Genomic DNA, 20967 nt, shown 5'->3' with positions numbered 1-20967 from the left:
ATGTCTGCAAACAAATCAGAAAGAATGTTTACGAAATAGCTGGCAACGTCTAATCTCCTGCAGAAACAAATCAGGATGAATGCTCCATAAATGGGCCATTGGGAAGTGCCCTGACATGAAAGCTCTCTTTCATTTTACACCCTACTTGCTGCTCCTTGAGAAGTTGTAAGTTAGGTTTCCTCAAACCACAGCTGGGCAGAATGCTATTATCTCAGAAATAACATTTTTTGAAACAGTGCTGCCTTAGATGAATCCCATTCTTGATCAATTCCCCAGGGTTATATTAAGTTTGCCCAGCTGATCTCATCCTCTGTTATAGCCTTCACCCCTTGAGTTGTGGACTACAGCTCTCATCAACCCCAACCAGCATGACCAATTGTTGGGGATGATGGGAGCCCTGTCCAAATCATTGGGCAAGAACCAGATTGGAGAAGTCTACTCTAATTGTCTCAAAAACAACAACACAGGAGTGCTTAGAAAGCCTAACATTCAGAAAAATCTTCTTTAAATGCCTTAATTTCAATGTGAATGTTATATGCACATTTTGGCTATTTGCTAGATGCCACCTTTAGCACTGCAGTCATAAAGGAAGAGCAGCCTATTCATTTTTAAAAATAAAATAATGAACTAAAACAAAAAATGGTAGACAACGCAGAAGATTCTAGTGAAAACAAACAAAGAAAGAAAAAAGACTGTGCTTACGTGGGTGCATCTTATAACCATTTTCAGTAACCCGTAAAAACTGCTGTCTGTCCATTGGAAAAGTACCTCATTGTATGGTGCTTCTGCAGAATGAGAAAAATGCATTGGAGCAGGTCGATCTCTCATTGCCACCCCTGCTTAAGAGGCATATTTCTATGAGTTGTCACTTACTGCAAAACCCACGAAAATCTTTAGCAATGCCGTGTGTCATCTTCGATATTTTATCTGGTGGAAAAATATAATGGGCTCAGGAATATCTGAAATGTCACCTTTGGAAGCGGCAAATAGAAAAAAGAAAACACTGCAGCAAATGGTTTAACCCTCGTTTTAAAAGATAAGCATGGATCATTAGGCATTGATAGATCTGGGGAGCTGAAAGCAATGCATTCACAGTGTCTATCCTATATCCTTCAATAAAGCTATTGTTAACACAGTTCCAGTGCTGGCACTAGGCCAGAGTTGGCCCTCAGAACAGGAGGGGCCTCCATGTCCCACTTTCACTGGCCTACTCCATCATATCTGCTATTCTTCCTTTCTCTTCTAGAAGATTGTGTAAATGATACAGTTCTCTGCAGTCCTGGTGTTTCCCATACCACTTAACAGCAACAGACACACTTCCATCATCTCAGAGGCCCATCTTTGTCCCAGGAATTCCAAGTGTGTTGAGGGAAAGCAAAGATGGTGGCTAGAAAGCTTCTGAGATGAGAGTTCAGTGTCTGGTACTGAGCATCAACAAGGGAAGGGAGGATGAAAAACAAGGGCTGCAGAGCGACTGGACTCTACACCACCAAGTTTCTATAACCCGATGATAAAAAAACTCTTTCTTTCCTCTGAAAAAAACCCCATAAACTGGAGAGGAAGATCTGGGTTCCACTGGGCTCCATGGGGCACACCAACCCATTGCTAGCACCAGCATTGTACAGTTCTATAACACACCCACAAGTTGGAAATTATGAAAATCATCCATGGGCAGGGGAGTGAGCAGATGATTTGTGTTTACCACTAGATTTCTTATGAAGTACAGTGGTACCTTGGTTTATGAACTTAATTCGTTCCGGAAGTCTGTTCTTAAACCAAAGCATTCTTAAACCAAGGTGTGCTTTCCCATAGCAGCGGGGGTCTCAATTTACAAATGGAACACACTCAACAGGAAGCGGAACATGTTCTTATTCCAAGGCAAAGTTCACAAACCAAAACACCTACTTCTGGGTTTGCAGCGTTCTTAATCCAAGTTGTTCATAAACTAAGCTGTTCTTAAACCAAGGTACCACTGTACTTAATTTCTTAAGGGTTAATGCTAAAGAAAGAGGCTTATGTTGTTGTTTACCTGCCTGTCTTGCACAATCAAAATAAATAAGCTGGCTAGGCTAAGGAGCTGAACAAAGATTCTCTGCTCTCATTGTAACAATTCTGTCAGTTTTCCCTCTAGGTTGCTAGACTCAAAAAATGTATACACAGTTGACAAGATTTATATGTTCTGCTTCTGTATTTCTGCTTTGTGGAAAGGCATTATCAAATTCATTTGCTCCTGTAGGGCCAATGCCAGTGTGGCTGATTGGTTCTGATAAGCTTGCCTCTCTTTCCATTCAGATTGCTGCAATGTTTTCTCAGGCTTACATGCCGTTAGCTCTAGGCTAGGAAGATGTGCTGAATTCTAAAAGTACTATTAGGGTCTAATTAAGTCATTTTCCCTCTAACGAGCTTCGATTTCACCACATATATAAAACAAAACCTGATAAGTTTCTTCTGGAAATGCTGCTATTTTCTCAAGCAGGGATTTGGCCGCTGCTGCACAGTGATCTTAGAACCACATGATGCTTTCAGACTCTCTGCAGGAAATCTATTAGATTTCACAGAAGCTATACAGAGTGTCAGGTGCCCTGTGCCACAGACCCAGCAAGGCAGGGCTGGGCAGGGCAATATCAGAGCAATGAACTGAACAGGCGTAGTAGAATAAGGATGAAGTTTTCAGGGTGCAGTTTCAGGGTGCCAGGAGTGCCAACTTGAATAGAATTTGGGGGGAACCCAGGTGAGAACCCACCCTGCACAATCGATCACAAGTTGCAGCATGCCCAAACCATTTGAATGGCAGTGTCCATCAACTGGGGGGGCTGAAATATTTTATTGGGGGGCTGAAGCGACCTCAGCCCTAAGAGGTTGGCTCCTGTGCTACCACTAATGTATGGTGAGGCACCCAGATTGCCTGGTCTCTTCTACGATACCTCCTGTATACCTTTGTTCCTCATTTTTTGGGAGTGCCTTTTAAGTCAATCAACCCTTTTTTAAAAGAAAAAAGGATTCTGATCTCTACAAGTTGTTATTGGTTTAGTTGACCACCAACCATCTTGTTCTACCTTATAACTTTGCTTTACTGGCTTTGAAACTTGCAGGATGTGTGTGCTAAGGTTGCCATATTTCAAACAGTAAAAGTTGTTGACCTTTTTTTGGCAAAGTTGTTGGGCTTTTGGGGCAAAAAAACACACAAAAAAAATCCACTTTTTAAAGCTATTTTTTATGGGAAGTTGACAAAACAGCCCTGCCGGCATGGGCTGCCATACATCTGGATTTTCCAGGACATTTCCCCCTGATTTGCACCCAGTGGCGCTGTGGGTTAAACCAGACAGCCTAGGACTTGCCAATCAGAAGGTTGGTGGTTCGAATCTCCGCAACAGGGTGAGCTCCCGTTGCTCGGTCCCTGCTCCTGCCAACCTAGCAGTTCGAAAGCACGTCAAGTGCAAGTAGATAAATAGGTACCGCTCCGGCGGGAAGGTAAACGGCGTTTCCGTGTGCTGGTCTGGTTCACCAGAAGCAGCTTAGTCATGCTGTACGCCGGCTCCCTCAGCCAATAAAGCAAGATGAGCGCCGCAACCCTAGAGTCAGTCATGACTGGACCTAATGGTCAGGGGTCCCTTTACCTTTACCTACTGCTGAAGTATTCTGGTTATGTCCAGGAAATCCCGGACATATGGCAACCCTAGTGTATATGTGCATGTGCAATTGTTAACATATTCCTGGTATTCTTATTGTGCAGCTGAGCACATCATTAAAAAAAAAAATCTTAGATATGCCATCACCGAGCAGAGTCCTGCCTTAGTTTCAAAACAGCTTTGCCAAATAGAGGGTAATTAATGAACTGTTTGCCGTTTGCACATAGAAATGACTGGATTTGGCTGTGTGGGTAGCAGACATTCAAAGAGCAGCTGCAAAAGATTGTTCCCACTTAATCCTGGCAAGACAAAGACAAACTAAATGTAATAACATGGCATTTTCTATGTAGAAGCAGAGGGAAAGGTAGTGCAGGTTCTGTTTTTTTCCAGTAGAATTATTTGTCTCTGAAATCTAAATGAGCACTACTTCATTCTGATGATTACCGTAACTTTGCCTTCCAGTATATATTTTGAAAAGTTGTTCGTCCATCTGTTATGCATTTGAACACCTCTTAAGATCATGCCACCAAAATCTGCGCATATCAGAGATTAGGAATTTGTGAACTTCCAGATCCTCTTGGACTGCAGGTCCCATCAATTCTGACTGAGGCTGATGGCTGTTAGAGTTTGACAACATCTGGAGGGCCCCAGGTTTCCCATCCCTTGTCTGTATAAAAATATAAAAGTAGATTATTTGGGGACAGATCATTGGTCCATCTAGCTAGTACTGACTGCTCTGATTAGCAAAGGATGTCCAATGTCTCAGGACTAACAGCCTTTGTAACTTGAAGTTGCCAGGGATTGAACCTGAATCCTTCTGCATGCAACATCTACTGTTGAGCCACAGGTTTACAATTTTGTCTAACTTCACAGTTACAGAACACATAAGGTAAAGGTAAAGGGACCCCTGACCATTAGGTCCGGTCGTGACCGACTCTGGGGTTGCGGCGCTCATCTCGCTTTATTGGCCAAGGGAGCCGGTGTACAGCTTCCGGGTCATGCGGCCAGCATGACTAAGCCACTTCTGGCAAACCAGAGCAGCGCACGGAAATGCCGTTTACCTTCCCGCCAGAGCGGTACCTATTTATCTACTTGCACTTTGATGTGCTTTCGAACTGCTAGGTTGGCAGGAGCTGGGACCAAACAATGGGAGCTCACCCCATTGTGGGGCTTCGAACCACCGACCTTCTGATCAGCAAGCCCTAGGCTCTGTGGTTTAACCCACAGCACCACCCACGTCCCTACGGAACACATAAGTTTAGTCAATTCTGCATTACACATGCATGTGTATAAATATATACTACATGCAAGATTCAAAAGAAAGAGATAACATTACGGAGCAGACTCTCCTGTTTCCTACACATATTTCTGGTGTGGTCTCCAGGTATCACATTTGGACTGCAGGCTGGATGTTGGTCATCCATTATGCTTGAACCTGTGAGTGTGGCACAGTCTTTGGCCCTCTGTGCTGACCAATAAGACACAGGGACAGTGCTGCAGAGGCAAAATCTCTGGAAAGGATGAACAGCTTTGTTTAAAGTACTTAACAACACATGCCTCATTCCTTAACAACTCAGGGAGATTTCTCCATGGAAACCTAACCACATATCTTGAGTCATTGTGTTGTTCTGTGCCAAGAACTTCCAAGGTTCCCAGGAGTACTGTGGCTCAAGGAGATATGGAAGCCTTGTCTGTGGTCTTTTGCCTGTTTTGTAGATACAAGTCAACACTTAGATGCCACTGTCACCAAGCAATGGATGTTCATTTGTGAAGGTGCCCTAAGTATAGGTTGCCAAGAGAGCTTGTTGAGCTTCCATCTTGGTAAGGAAAGTAAGAAGTGTCACTTGGACAAAAGTTGGGGAATGGCCATTGTTCCCTGGTAGAGCATCTGCTCTGCATGCAGAAGGTCACAAGTTCAATCCTATCATCTCTAGTTAAGGCTAGGAGATAACTCTTTCTGAACCATTGTAGAGCCACTGCTAGTCTTTGTGGATAATACGGCTGTGGATAGACCAGTGGTTTGATTCAGTATGTTCCTATGATGCATTCCATGCAGGATTCGCATTAAGGTGTTCCTTCCACCAACACCACCCCAGAAATCTGTAGACTCCATGTTTCTTTCGCAGTCAGCAGTTCCAAGCAGAGAGCTATGCAAGACTAGACAAGAGATTAATATGTTGCTTTCATAAACAATGTGTTCTATACCCAGTCAAGGAATCCTCACCATTCTCAGTATCTGTGCAAGGCTAATAAGACCTGGGGAATAGGCACACATGATCACAAAGTAGAAAATCTACCATCAGATGCATTCCAGCACAAGGTTCCATTCATTTCAAAAACGGAATTTGCATGGGAGAAGTCCTTTGTTGTGAGCTTTTGTGCAACACTTCCCTGTGTGGAAGGCAATGTGAATAGCAGGGGTCACCACAAAGTGGTGCCTCAAAGTCAACATCACCTTATGCTTGCCTTTTTATTCATGTGGAATTACCTGCAGCTAAATAATGTGTCTTTTTTTCCCTTTCTTTATCCCTTATACAGGTTGCAACCCTTAGTAAACATTCCAGAAGTTATCACTACATGCTTGCTAATCTGGTAAGACCTTCTGTCTCTCTCTCCCTCCCTCTCTCTCTATCTATTTATTTATCAATGTAGGAGATTTAGCATGACTGCGGGAAATAACATACTGACCTTTAAGTCATGCCATTCCTAATTGCCCAAGCAAACTGAAGGATGGTCACTAGAATCTGATGAACTGTGTGCAGCTAGTTCCATATTCCCAGGATTAATGTTTCAAACCACCTCACTCTTTACCGTCTCGCTCCCAATAAAAGCAAGAGAGGTACACGAGTCAGGAAGCTAGCTTAGCAGCCCTTCCCAATCCAGTGAGCTGCTTCTGATGATCCAATTCATCCAATCCAGATCACAAGAAGCAATCCTTACACTCAACCCTAAGCAATTCAGGCTGTATCTGGAGCCCTCTGTCCAGTTCAAAAGACGCTGACAAACTGGAATAAGTCTAGAGGTGGGTTACTAGGGCCTCGTCTGCACTATACATTTAAAGCATCATTATACCACTTTAAAGAGTCATTCTTCCCCCAAAGAATCCTGGGAACATTAGGTTGTTAGGAGGCTGAGAATTGTTTATAGGCCCCTTTTCCCCTCACACAGCTACAATTTCCAGAGTTCCCCGCGAAGAGGGATTGACAAACCACTATGAGAATTGAAGTACTTCTTTAAATAGCATGTACAGTAGTTAACTATGGAATTCACCCTTTTGCCTGAGGCAGTGATGGTCACCAACTTGGAGGACTTTTTAATATATTTTTTTTAAATGGCCAAATTCATGGCAGCTAAGGCCCTGAGTGGCTACTGGCCATGATGTCTAAACTCTCTCTCCACAGTCAGAAGAAGTGTGCTTCTGAATACCAGTTGCTGGAAACCACAGGAGAGGAGGTTGTTGCATTCTGGTCCTCCTTGCAGGTTTCATACAGCCATCTGGTTGGCTGCTGTGAGCACAGGATGCTGGACTAGATGGGCTATTGGCCTCATCCAGTCAGGATCTTGTTATCCTCTCTTAAATTGATCCCAGAAGGGAATAGGAAGTCAGTGAAGACTGAAATCTTGGCAAATTTCTTTTGTATTTAAGGGACATTTCAAAAAGGTTCCATTGAGCATGTGCAAAGCTCAAGGCATTTCTAAAGCACCTATTTGAATCCTGGCCAGAATGTATTTCCCAGCCCTTGCTGTGTGGCTTTGGAACAATGCTAGAACTGGGATGTCATAATCATTTGTTCTCAGTGACTGCCTCTTGGCTTTTTACTGAAGCTTCCCTGCCCTAATAATCTGAAACTAATTCATAATTTGTATTTCATCTCAAATTATGCCACTGAGAATCCAGATCTCCTTTATAATGCTTCAACCTCACTGCTAAGAAGTACGACATTGTGCTTGGTTATTTTACAGTTGTTATGAAGACTCAAAGTTAATCCATAATTCTATCTTGCCAAGTTGTCAAGCTGCTTAACAATTCATTTGTCCAATTCCAGGCAGTACATCTAAAGCTTATTGTGGAGAGAGTAAGATATAACTTGTTTCATATATTAAATAACTAGATATGGTGTGCCCTGTGTCTGTCTATTTTTAAGAGGGCCAGCCCAAGACATTTTGGCACCTGAAGTGAACCACAGGGAGCAAGGGGAAATGAAGATATACACCAGGAATAAGCAGGGATTAAAGTTCTACATCAGGAACAGGGGTTGGGTTGGGGGCATCAAATCAACCTTTGATGGTTGAAGTGTTAATCAAAGGCTGTTGCTTGGGGGAAAGGGGGCCCACTCTAAATCATGGACAGGTGTAGACCCCAGGAGACCCCAGAAAGCAACCCCCATCATTTCATCTTTAATGGGAGGGGGGCCAGCAGGCTGCTATGGAGGTGGCATGCGAGGAGCCCTGCTGAGGTGTGCTGGAGTTGTTCCTGCCACCACGGCGGTGGTTGTGGTGGATGCATTCCTTGAAGGCCAGATCTATTGCCCCTGTGAATCCTGCCGCCCAAGGCGGTTGCCTCACTTTGCCTCATGAATGGGCCGGCCCTGATTTTTATCATGTACTTTATAACAGGTTTTTCCCAAGGGTTTCTTCTTATGGCATGAGAGACAGACAGAGAGAGAGAGAGAGAGAGTTTTGAAAGTCTTCTCTCCACTTCCCATGTGTTGCACGCCACCCCAATCTCCAAGCGGTGCGAGATTCCAGGGGTTCCAGGCGTTTACCCAGGGTTCGTGTTTCCTTGGGGTATGAGGCACAACAGACTGTGGTGTCTTTGTGATACATGGTTTATTTTCCTGCAATGGAGGTGTTCGCAGCATCAATACCCCAAAAGGGTCTTGCTCCTCCCATAGACGCAGCCTTGGTAGGGCCAGCCTGCAAGCATACGCTGTTTGCTGAGACCCTTACAAAAGGTGCTGGACTGTAGAAGTTGGCTAAATACAGCAATGTATGTTCTTAAGTGTATATGTGGGATTACTGAATCTGGATCAATTAAATTCTTCCCACTCACCATTCACAAAAAGGGCCTGGTTAATGTAAAATAAAAAATATAAACAGGAAAGAGCATAATCAAGGTTATAAAGCATAGGAGATGTAAAAAGGTAGGATTTTCCTAATAAATAGAGAGCATATAATGTAGAAAAATAAAAGCAACAAAACGCATAATGAAAGCAAAAAGTTGTGATTTGGTGGGGGAAGAGAGTTTTGTATATTTGAATTCGACACGTAAGAAATGAAATCCCACCAAACAGAATAGAAATGTTCTCTACAATAGACAGAGTCCACATAGCATAGAAAATTTCTTTACAATAGCCAGGGTCCACATAGCCTTATACTACGACAAGAGTTTAGTTCTGTAGTGTCTTCCATTTCTGGGCCAAAGAGGTTTGTCTTGCAGCCAGCATCCATGTTAACAAGAAGTTCCATAGATTGGGAAGATGTGGTTTGATCATCCCACAAGTTCAAAAGGGTGAGTTGCAGGGAGGCTTGGAGGGGACATTTTTTAAAAAAATAATAATTTATACTTCTTCAAATATGTCAATCTAAAATTTGGATGCCAGAGGGCATTCCTACCATAAGTGGAAAAATGTCCCCCTGCTACTGCAACCACCCCAACAGTCTTGAGGATATTTGATGTCATATGAGAAAACTGCACTTGTGGTGCCACCTATACAGAATTTTTAGACAACAGTCCCTTAAATAAGGTGATGCTTATTTATAAGACTTAGACACATAATTGCATCCCATCTGTTTTCAATTGTAGGTCCTTCTGCTAGCTACAATGTCTATGTTCTATTTCTCTGTCACAGGCAATATGCCTCTGAGCACCAGTTGCTGGAAATCGCAGGTGGACAGAGTGCTCCTGTGCTCAGCTCCTGCTTGCAGGCTTCCAGTAGACATCTCGTTGGATACTATGAGAAGAGGATGTTGGGCGAGATGGGTCATTGGCTTGGTCCAACAGGCTCTTCTTATGTTTTTATGCATCTATACTGCATTTCTGAATTTCAAAACAGTAATTTTTTTGTATTCCAAAAAAATAAATAAACGTATTTCTAATTCTCTCTCTTCCAAATTGAAAGTCAGCAACAGTTTATGCACCCAGCAGGATAAAGTGGTTAAGCTGTTCCTGGCATGTGTCGCTTTAGGATGGAGACTGCAAGATTGATTCCAGGTCAAAACAAAAAAACTATTTTGTCTTTCTAGGGTTTTACAGATATTTCACTGGAAAGAGTGGTACAAGGAGGTGCCAATGTAACTGGATTTCAGATTATTAATAATGACAATCCAATGGTCCAGCAGTTTATGCAGCGCTGGGTGAGACTTGATGAAAGAGAATTCCCCGAAGCAAAAAATTCTCCGCTAAAGGTAAGTGTTGTGGAGCAGTGACAGAATGGGTAAGAAATATGGGTCTATAGCTTTTTCAGGGTAGATCCTGGATCTGAAAAAGTTGGAGGCTACTACGCTAAGACACATGAACTCTGAAGGCCGAAATGAAAAGTTATGGATATTGGGTGACCACTTTTCAAACCATGACCATTGTGGCAATTCCTCTTCTTTCCCTCACCACTAATTTGTACCACTGACTTTGCTCTCTGAGATCTCCTGTAGGAGTCCTTTCCCAGCTCTATTGGAGATGCAGCTTCTTGGAACTCAATATCTGTTGACTGATGCTAATTGATATCTGCTGACTGAACACTGTGTTAGACAGACCATGTACATATTAGGTAAAATGTCATACAAAAATGTGTGTAGTGGGAGAAATTTCTGCAAAATGCTAAATGCTTTTTTCAAACTCATGGAAATGTGGATATAGTCAAACTTAATCCATTCCGGAAGACCGTTCAACTTCTAAAACATTTGACAACCAAGGCATGGCTTCCAATTGGTTGAAGGAGCTTCTTGCACTCAAGTGGAAGCCACGTCGGACGTTCAAGTTCCAAAAAACATTTGAAAACCAGAGCATTTACTTCTGGGTTTTCAGCATTCGGGAGCCAAAATAATGGAGGCGTTCGGGAACAGAGGTTTGACTGGACTGAATTTAAGCCTGGTAAACTGAGAGAAACCAAAACTGACATATTCACCCATTCCTACTTGGAGGCAGGACAGTGCTATCTTGTCCAATCCAGTGCAAAGATCATTGCAGTGTGCCCTGTATCAGAGCTCTGTAGTGTAATTTACTATAGTTTAGGCCTAAAAATAACTGATTTGGGGGCCGGGGGCAAAAAAAGTACTCCTCTGGCTTTTAAAAAATACTCTTATTGTTGGGTATCACTCAGGAACGAAACTAATATTTGCACATCTGAGGAAGTATGCATGCACATGAGAGCTAATACCCAGAACAAACTTAGTTGGTCTCTAAGGTGCTACTGGACAATTTATTATTTTTATTTTTATTTTTTTGACTGTGTCAGACCAACACGGCTACCTACCTGAATCTAATATTTACACAGATTTACTCCTGATATTTATGAAAGAGACAGCCACTCCCTTTAGAAAACCATCCTGACAAATGAATGTACAACGTCTGGGAGTAAGAAATGTAATTGGCTAGAGACTAATGCCCTGGTGTCTTGATTTATTCAGTATTTCATCTACTCTTTCCTCCTTCCCTCGCTGGCTTTCCTTTGCATGCTCATGCATTTGTTAGTAGAATACAAATAAAATAGAAAATTTGATTTGTCTCTTGGCATGATTCCAAGGAGGCTGCATTTGGGTATCTGATCATTAAAGCAGGCCTGGCCCGAGGGAGAAAATACCACTGTGTGAGCTTTATGTAGTAATAGATTGGACAGCTCTTACAAAACCCTTTTCTTGTCTATGTAAGAGCAAAAGTTGACTCTAATGCTCAGTTGTACGGTGGAGCTGTTCTGTGATATTTGCTAGTTTTAACTTTTTAGAAGAAGCTCTAACAAAAAACAAACAAACAAGTGAAACAGAAGAAGCATTAGTTAGTTAGCTAGCTAGTTGGTTTATTAAAGATTGGCTCCTCCCAGATATATTTGGGCTACCAACTATCGTGCTAGGGAAATGGGTTGCAATTTAAAACTCAGGAGCCTGATTCCCTCAGATATTGCCTATTTGTCTTAGAAACACAAAGTTCTTCAGAGAGGATGTATTTATTTATTTATGGGCTTCTAAGCAAAGGCAGACTTTTTAAGGGCAAAATAATGTTATAGGGTTTGTGTAGCTGCTGGGAGCATAGATCAAGTGCCTCCTCAACTTGGGCCACATTCACACCATACATTTAAAGCACTTTATACAGCCATGACTTCCCCCAAAGAATTATGGGAGCTGTAGTTTGTTAAGGGTGCTGAGAGTTGTTAGAAGACTCCCATTCCCCTCCCAGAGCTAAAGTTCCCAGAGTGGTTTAGCAGTTCTTCTTCCCAGGGTACCTTTAGGAAGGGAATAAGGGATCTACTAAGAACTCTCAGCGCCCTTAGGAAACTGCAGCTCCCAGGATACTTTTGGGAAAGCCATCACTATTTAAAGTGCTTTAAATGTATGGTTTGGCCTTGGCTTTGATGACAACATTCCACCATTTAGTTTAGTAGAAGTGAAACAGGAGATAAAGGGAATGTTTTGAGAGGTTGCCACCCAGTGTCCATAGGGTTGTATCCTATAATATGGGATGGGGTTGGGGGAAGGAGGGTTAGTGATTTGTGGGTTTTTTGTTATTGTTTTTAGTATTTTTTGTGTTTTTATCTTGTATTTTTATGCTGTGAAATGCCCTGAGATCTAAGACTGAAGGGTGGTATACAAATTAAATAAATAATAGTTCTATGCATAGTAGACCCACTGAAGTTAATAGACATGGCTAACTTAGGCCCATTAATTCCTATGGGTCTACTCTGAGTAGTACTTGGTTTGCTACGACCCACTACTTTTCATATTAGCCTTTAACTCAGAGTTGGTATGTTGTAGCACAGTAGTCATCAACTTTTTCAGAACCCACCTTCAACCTTAGCTTCAGCCATGCTATTAAAATCATACACATTCTTCTTTCTCTGTATGTTCCTGCTTCTCCCTCTTCTCTGGTTCATACATAATGCTAAGCTATGGTTTGTTTAGCCAAACTATGGTTATTCTGATTGTGTAAACCTAGCCCAGCAGACTATTGTTTATTGTCTACCAACAAACATAAAGCAAAGCCATGGGTTGTTGATGGCTCACAAACCATTACTTGTTTTAACTATGTTATGATATGGTGTCTGAATCCAACAGCCTTGTTTAATCATGGTTTGATAGGTCACCCACCATAGATGTTGGTCAGGCAAGACTAGCTGGATATAAGCCATGGCTGGTTCATTCATCCATGAAATGACTCGTGGTTTGTTGAATAAATAATGTTTCAAATCGAGCATGGTTCAAACCAAATGTGACTTGTTGCACAAATTAAGCCTCAGTCTCTCCCCACATCCACATGTAACATTCCTGGTTCAAACCATAGTTTTATGGAGCAGGAATGTGCCTAAGCTCAAGTACTTTCTCTCTTTGTCTCCCCTTCCCTTCTTGGCTACAGAGGAAAATGTTTGTTAAAGCACAACTTGCTGTAATGTCTGAGTTTTCATGGGTTTCAAAGCCATGTCTTTGGATAAACGTGAATAGACAGGGAGCTATAGGACCCTGTCAGAGCCTCATGCCTCTTTCCCAAAGCCCAGTGCCTTGCTTACCAGGCTTTGAGATGGTGCCCCCATTAATTAATTAATGGAATTTGCTGTCACAAGGTCTGGTGGCAGCCACTGGCATCTCCTGAATAGAAGACTATATGAGCCCTATTCGGACTCCCCCACCCCCACCATCCCCATTTTTCCAGCACTCATAAGTCAGAAAGCATGTTTCTGTGTGGAGAGACGTTCTAGAGAGAATCCACTTCCCATGTGGGGTGGAGTTGCTACACTAGCCTTCAAGAAGGAGGGTCAGTGTTACTTACTGGGAGGGAGAGGGCTGAGGCAGTTGGGAAACTGGTGCAGTGACTTTGCACCATGCCACCCTCCCCTGCCTTGCTTCTGTCTCTGCCATCAAGCAACAGCAACCCACCAGCTGGGAACCCAGCCCAGTGGCTCTTCCCCAGCCGCCGAGAAGCTACTGCAGTAGCCACAGAGGTTCTCTGCACAATTTAGAATCCTGCATAATCAGGGTTCTAAATCACATGGGGAGTCTCCAGCTAATTTTGCCAACTCTGAATATTCAGCTACAAAGAAATAGAATGCCGACCACAGAAAGCAATATATTCAAAATATAGGCAAATCTCTAATTTTGAAGAGTTGGGTTCTCTTTTCTTTTTTAAGTCTTTCTCTGAAATAAATTCAATTCACTGGCAAAAAAATAATAATCATTTAGAGATCTTACCCTTCCTACGAACAGGAATGTTTATCAGATTTATAACCTCAATAAGAACGGTAATTCTGAACCGTATGAGAAAGCAGTGAAAGTGGTGTGTTTTCATTGTTTTCCTAAGGAAAAAAAATAAACAGATTTATTGCTGGCTACATATTTGAGTTAATAGAAAATACAGTCCAGAGAGATGTAATTCATGGTCGCTGTGCTTTTAACACCAGACAGCCTATATTGGCTAGCTCATTGTTTAACAAAGAAAAAGAAGAAAACTGCAAGCAGAAAGAGATGTTATATAGAATATATTTGGTTTATAGCCAGAAAGATGTCATGAATAGACCCTGCACCTAATGAGGGCTTGAATTTTGTTTTACGGGAGTGGTTTCCAGCTTTACTTGGCGAATGTGTGCCACACATCAAGTTAAAAAGTTAAAATAATAATAATAATAATAATAATAATAATAATAATAATAATAATAAATTTTATTTATATCCCGCCCTCCCCAGCCGAAGCCGGGCTCAGGGCGGCTAACAACAATAAAACAATACAAAAGTACAACACAAACAACATCCTAAAATCATTCATTATAAAATTAATTAAATTCAAGCCACTGGCCACCATTGGGCCAGAGCTCCGCGAAGATTGCCGAGGGAGGGAGTCAGGCTGTGCCCTGGCCAAAGGCCTGGTGGAACAGCTCTGTCTTGCAGGCCCTGCGGAAAGATATCAAGTCCCGCAGGGCCCTGGTCTCTTGTGACAGAGTGTTCCACCAGATCGGAGCCACAGCCGAAAAAGCCCTGGCTCTAGTTGAGGCCAGCCTAACTTCTCTGTGGCCTGGGACCTTCAAGATGTTTTTATTTGAAGACCGTAAGTTTCTCTGTGGGGCATACCAGGAGAGGCAGTCCCGTAGGTACGAGGGTCCTAGGCCGTATAGGGCTTTAAAGGTTAAAACCAGCACCTTAAACCTGATCCTGTACTCCACCAGGAGCCAGTGCAGTTGATATAGCACTGGATGAATGTGATCTCACAGCGAAGACCCCGTAAGGAGTCTCGCTGCAACATTCTGCGCCCGCTGGAGTTTCTGGGATATGAGTTTCTTAAGGGCAGCCCCACGTAAAACAAACCTATGACCCAGGAAACAGGCATAGGAGTATAAGAAGCCACCTTATACCCAGTGCTTTTTTCTGGGGGGATGCATACCCCTAAACATTTTGTGAATCTTTATATTTTTGTCCATTTACTATATTTATTTTTCCCAATTTGAACTACAAAATAGTGGTTTTCTTGAGTCAAAATGAAAGTACCTCTAAACATTTTTTTACAAAAAAAAGCACTGCTTACACCAAGTCAGACCATTGGCCCCACTAAGCTAGTATTGTCTATGCTGAATAGCAGCAGCTCTCCAGCATCTCACTAATGGGCCATTCCCAGCCCCATCTGGAGATGCTGGGGGTTGAACCTGGGACCTTCTGAATGCAAAACCAGTGCTCTACCCCTGAGAAAGAGCAGGGGCAAAGCAGCCAGGCATGCAGCCTAGGTCCATTGCCAGGTGAGTGGGCTCTTTGCCTTCTGTCCAGGTATGTCACACATCAGAACTGGATCCTCCAATCTGTGCTGATCCTTCTGGTAGCTGCTCTACGGCAGGTACCAGAAGTCATGCTACCTTCTCTCTCATGCTCACCTGCCCACTCTCTTGCTCTGGAGCTGCTGAGAGTTCCTGCCCAAAATATCTGGAAGGCAACAGGTTGGGGAAGGCTGGCATAGATAAACATGGTGCCCTCCAGAAGTTGTGGGCAACACCTCCCATCACTCATAACCATTTGACGTGCTGGCTGGACCATGGGAGTTGGATCCAAAACAACTGGAGAGCAGCAGGTTGGATGCCCTGTTGTAGATGGATGAGTATAAGGCAGCTCCCTATAACATTGCAACAGATGGTAATACCTCACAAAAACCACTGCATATTGAAAGGTGAAAGATGTGGTAAAATAAATAAACACTATAGAAGGAGGGGGAGGAAAAGTGCTAGTAGACACAACTTCCAAAAGCACCAAAAATAATTTTTGGAGGAGTTGGTGAAGCATGACAGAGAGGAAGGGATCATTTGGGTTTCCCAAACAGGGGCTACAGGAGGAAGACATCTCCTTGAGATCGGCATAGTTAATATGGAATAAGATGACCCAGCAGATCTACATACACAGATGACACTTTATTGTTGCTGTTGTTGGTTTTATTTTGTTGTGGACTAGTCTCTTGTTAAGCCTCCATGAATATTGCTCGTCATTGAAAGACAATATAAAGGTAAATGTGAATGTAAAGGAAAGCAAATCTTTATTGTTACAGTCAATGACCAGCATGAATATGAAGGAAAACGTAAACCCCTTCTTCCTCCTGTGTCAACAATTATGTAATTACAAAATGAAGTTTGACACCTCCAGGGATGTGGGCTAGTTAGGGTGACTACTCCAGGCTGAAAAACAAACGAACACAGGGAGCAAAACTGGGTCTGAAGCTGTTACTAAAATGCAGTTTGTCAAACTGTCTCCTTTGCATCTTCTTCAGTACACATCTGCACTGACCCATGATGCCATACTAGTCATAGCAGAAGCTTTCCGGTACCTCCGAAGGCAGCGTGTTGATGTCTCCCGGAGAGGTAGTGCTGGAGATTGCCTAGCAAACCCTGCTGTGCCTTGGAGCCAAGGGATTGATATAGAAAGAGCACTGAAAATGGTAAGGACAAAAGCAATGACGACACCAACCTAAATCCTAATGTATTTGGCTACAGAGGTTATCATTAGGGGATCCGGGAAATGTGTTTGACTGTGCATGCAACTGTAAAGTACACAACCTGGCTTTGCCATGCAAAATGTATTGCCTTTATTTTACCTGATACCTTACAATGTCATGTAAACAGGTTGTCTGTATTCATGCCAGGGGTGCCAACTTGAATAAAATATTGAGGGGGCCCAAGTATGTCCCGCCCCGCATAATCAATCACATGACACTGTGCATGGAAACCATTGTAATGGCGATACCCATCAACTTTGGCACCCCCAGTCCCTGCAAAAAAATTGGAGGGGCAGGAAGCGACCCCCGCCCCTAGGAGCTGGCTCCTATGATTCAGGCTGTGTTGAACACAATTCCCTGGAAAATTTACACTACCATCTTTGTTGACATTTTGTATGTATAATGTAGGTATTTATTTAAATACAAGAAGACAGGTCCCTGCCTCAAGAACATACAAGCTAAAATTCACCATGGGGAAAACAATGGAAGAAAGGAAGAAGGAATAGATTGGGGGAAGATTATTTCAGTTGCATGTACTTAGGCTTAGCTGGAAATGAACGTGAGAACCAGGGAGTTGAAAGAAGCAAGAGAGGTTGTACCTGTGTTGTAGAAAAGGGTCACAGCTTGAAGTACCTACTTTGTACTCAAAAGGCCCTGACAATAGCCGACCAGGTGCCCATGTGAAACCTGCAAGCAGAATATTAGCACAACTGTACTCTCCCACTCATGTTTCCCCAGCAACTGAGAACCACTGCCAATTGGTTGCTGTAGAGAATAATGAGCTAGATGGACCAATTGGTCTGATTCAGCAGAAGGCAACATCCTATGTCAGTATTGCTTAAGTCAAGGGTAGCCAATGTGGAGTCCTCCACATATTGCAGGAGTACAACTATCATCATCCCTGACCATTAGCCATACCATCTAGGACTGATAGGGGTTGAATTCCAACAACATATGGAAGGCACCACATCAGCTCCCCGTAATGTAGATGCTCTGGATGGCAGTTCCAAGTAGACAAGTCTGCAAGAGAGACAGGAAGTTATTATTGTTTACTATTCACAGAGCACAGGACGCTGGTGGCGCTGTGGTGTAAACCGCTGAGCCTTGGGCTTGCCAATCGGAAGGCAGCGGTTTGAATCCCCGCAACGGGGTGAGCTCCCGTTGCTTGGTCCCTGCTCCTGACAACCTAGCAGTTCGAAAGCACGTCAAAGTGCAAGTAGATAAATAGGTACCACTCTGGTGGGAAGGTAAACAGCATTTCCGTGTGCTGCTCTGGTTCACCAGAAGCGGCTTAGTCGTGCTGGCCACATGACCCGGAAGCTGTACGCCGGCTCCCTCGGCCAGCAAAGCGAGATGAGCGCCGCAACCCCAGAGTCGTCCACGACTGGACTAAACTGTCAGGGGTCCTTTACCTTTACCTTTTTATTCACAGAGCAAACGTTGGTTCTGTGAGACTATATCTGTGTGCATCTGTGTCCATTCATTTTGATGGAATTTTTTGGGGGGCTGTTAAGTTCCCAGGGAACTGTGGCCATTGAAGGGGCAAATGTGTTGTGGTTGTACCACCCCAGAAGCAATAAATTCCTCTTAGGAAGATTGGGTGCTGGAGTGAAAGCATGTCCAGTAGATTGCAATTATTTCAGATCTGTGGGCATCTTATTCCTTTCAATGACAGTATGTTGTGATTTATCATTGCTAAGGTTCAAGTGCAAGGAATGACGGGAAATATCCAATTTGACACCTACGGACGTAGAACTAATTATACAATTGATGTTTATGAAATGAGACCTGGAGGACCACGGAAGGTAAGACACACATGGGTAAATGTGTATTTACTCTCCCAGCTCAGCCCTGCTTCTATCATGAGTTTAAAATAGAAGATCAGTTGAAAAACAGAAATATTTTAATAGAGCCATTGGGCACAAGCAGACTTCAGACTTGTGGAGTTGCTTCCTTTTTATTTTGTTAATTATTTTTAAAAACATCATATACCAGTTTTCCTTTATAAATTTACAAATCTTACAACAATATATAATATGCATAAAACCACTAAAAGCAATAAATAGCATATAAGAATGTAAGAAGAGCCTCAGGTGCCTATAGGAAGCCCCAAAGCAGGATCTGAGAGCAACAGTGCTCTCCGCACTTATGGCTGCATTGGAAGGGGGGTTGGACTAGATGGCCCTTGGGACCCCTTCCAACTCTACATTACTATGGTTCTATGATTCCCAGCAACTGATATTCAGGCTATACTGCCTCTGACAACAATGTGGGATCAGTTACCTCACCTTTCCTTGGTGTCTGGCCTCTTCAGATGGGATATGACTGAGAGTGCCACATGCCCTTGAGGTGCACTTACTTTATACTAGATTCCAGGATTTTAGGGTTGACTCTCTAGCCACCTGGAATCAGTTGCTAGCTGAATTTAGACAAGTACCCAGTGTTGTGGTGCTTAGGTGCCTACTGAAGCTGTTTTTGTTTGAGAAGGCTTTCCATGAAGTGTGATCCTGTTATTTATGAAATAATCAATTGGGTTTTTTTTGCTTTTGTGGTTTGTAGGAATGGTTTTAACTGTATTCGGAAATGTGTTTGGTTTTGTATTTTATGTTAGTTTAATCTTGTTCTACACTGCTTTGATGGCCTAGGCTAGAAAGGAGTTTATAAATTTGTGAAATAAAATGAATGAGATTAAAGCCCCACCTGTAGGTCTCTGCAATCCTTTAAGGTGAACAGGTGATGAAAGCCATGTGCCACTTATTACTAGTCTGGTATAGATCAGGACCCTGCTGGATCAGGACCCATCACAGTGGCCAACAAAATGCCCATGGGAAACCCACAAGCAAGACACAACAACACTCTCCCCTCATGTGATTTCCAGCAAGGGTTATTAAAAATGCGGGGGCAGGGCAGCAGACTAAGGGCTTGTCCACACTTGCCTTTTCTCCACTTCGGAGCAAACAGCAATCCCCCCCCCCCAAAAAAAAACAACCAATTGCCACATGTTTCACTTATTGTTTGCTCCAACTGAGCTTTAAAGAGTGGATTTTCTTGGGGAAAGCTCCAGGGCAAAAAAAGAAGAAGAGCACTCAGACATGGAGCATTAAAGCAAGGATCTGTGCCCGGAAAGAGCAGAGCAAAAAGAAAAGTGTAGATAAGCCCTAGATCTAAAAAGCTTAAGTTACAGGAAGGGAGATTTTGGTTGATTGTTAGGAGTCATGCCTTCGAGGTAAGAATGGTTCATCAATGGGACCAATTAGCTAGAGGGCTGGTGGGTTCTGCCTCACTGCAGCTCTTGAAGCAGAGGCTATATAGCCATGTGTTGCATTGCCCTCTAGGTTCCCTACATCAAGCAGTGGATTGGAGTACGTATCCTACAACACACAAACACACAGCAATCTATAGATGAGCTATTGAATGAATGGAGGAAGTACATATTAATAACATTAAGAATGGATATCTGCAAATGTTCTCTTGATGCACAACCCTTATTGCAAGACATATCAAATAGAGAGGGAAAGCACTCCTAAAAAATTAATACTGTACCTTTAACAAAAACCCTTTGAATGTTTTTTTGCATGTGTGTCTTGTGCTAATTTATGTAAAGCACCAGGAGTGCCAATCAGCAGGGTTGTTATTATCCCCACAGTGGCCCAGTGGATTGCATGGAGTGGCTGGTGAAATATTAACACAGTTGAAATGCAATGTGCTAATTTGGCTGTGTTCTCTAAATTACAGGCTGGTTACTGGAATGAATATGAGAGGTTTGTGCCAGCAGTAGACCCCACAGTCTCCAACGACACTTCCTCTGTCGAGAACAGGACCATCGTGGTCACAACCATCCTTGTAAGTTCCAGAGCAGCCGGTTTGTAATTAGCAAATAGAAGTCTTAGAAAAGGACCATTCTCACCAAAAGTGTATAAACCAGTTGTGCTTCTCCTTTAGTTATCTCCGTTCTAACCTCAAGAAGCCCCAAACACTTTACCATTGCCTTGTACAGTATGGGAGGTGCCAAAAAGACCCATAGCTCTGCATTGGGAGAGTCTTTCCCGCCCCCTCTAAGGAGTAAACCCTATACAAATCCAGAGTGGAGTCTCTAAGACAGTTGGGTGGTGCCTTGTACGCCTCCTTCCGGCAACTCCTGCGGCCAAGCTGGTGCCACATGTACTGCTGTGCTTT

The 20967-nt window shown here is 43.0% G+C and overlaps 1 protein-coding gene across 12 annotated transcripts in view; it reads left to right on the top strand.

Moving 5' to 3' along the window:
- The window catches only part of GRIA3 (glutamate ionotropic receptor AMPA type subunit 3), a 198910-nt gene that overhangs the window by 93935 nt on the left and 84008 nt on the right, over nt 1-20967 (top strand). For 11 of the 12 annotated variants that reach the window (XR_008328680.1, XM_053375003.1, XM_053374998.1 and 8 more), the window contains exons 5-9: nt 6168-6221; nt 9876-10037; nt 16567-16734; nt 18492-18596; nt 20527-20634. Coding sequence is in view for 11 of the 12 variants with exons in the window: in XM_053375003.1 (XP_053230978.1) it covers nt 6168-6221; nt 9876-10037; nt 16567-16734; nt 18492-18596; nt 20527-20634 (597 nt within the window). In the remaining variant the exon portion in view is untranslated. The remainder of the gene's footprint in view (nt 1-6167; nt 6222-9875; nt 10038-16566; nt 16735-18491; nt 18597-20526; nt 20635-20967) is intronic. The other variant, XM_053375000.1, reaches the window with a different exon arrangement.

This window comes from Podarcis raffonei, chromosome Z (genome assembly GCF_027172205.1).
Source record: "Podarcis raffonei isolate rPodRaf1 chromosome Z, rPodRaf1.pri, whole genome shotgun sequence".
In the NCBI taxonomy this organism is placed as follows: domain Eukaryota; kingdom Metazoa; phylum Chordata; class Lepidosauria; order Squamata; family Lacertidae; genus Podarcis; species Podarcis raffonei.
Note: the sequence above shows the minus strand (reverse complement) of the source record. Positions and strands in the feature narration are given on the sequence as shown.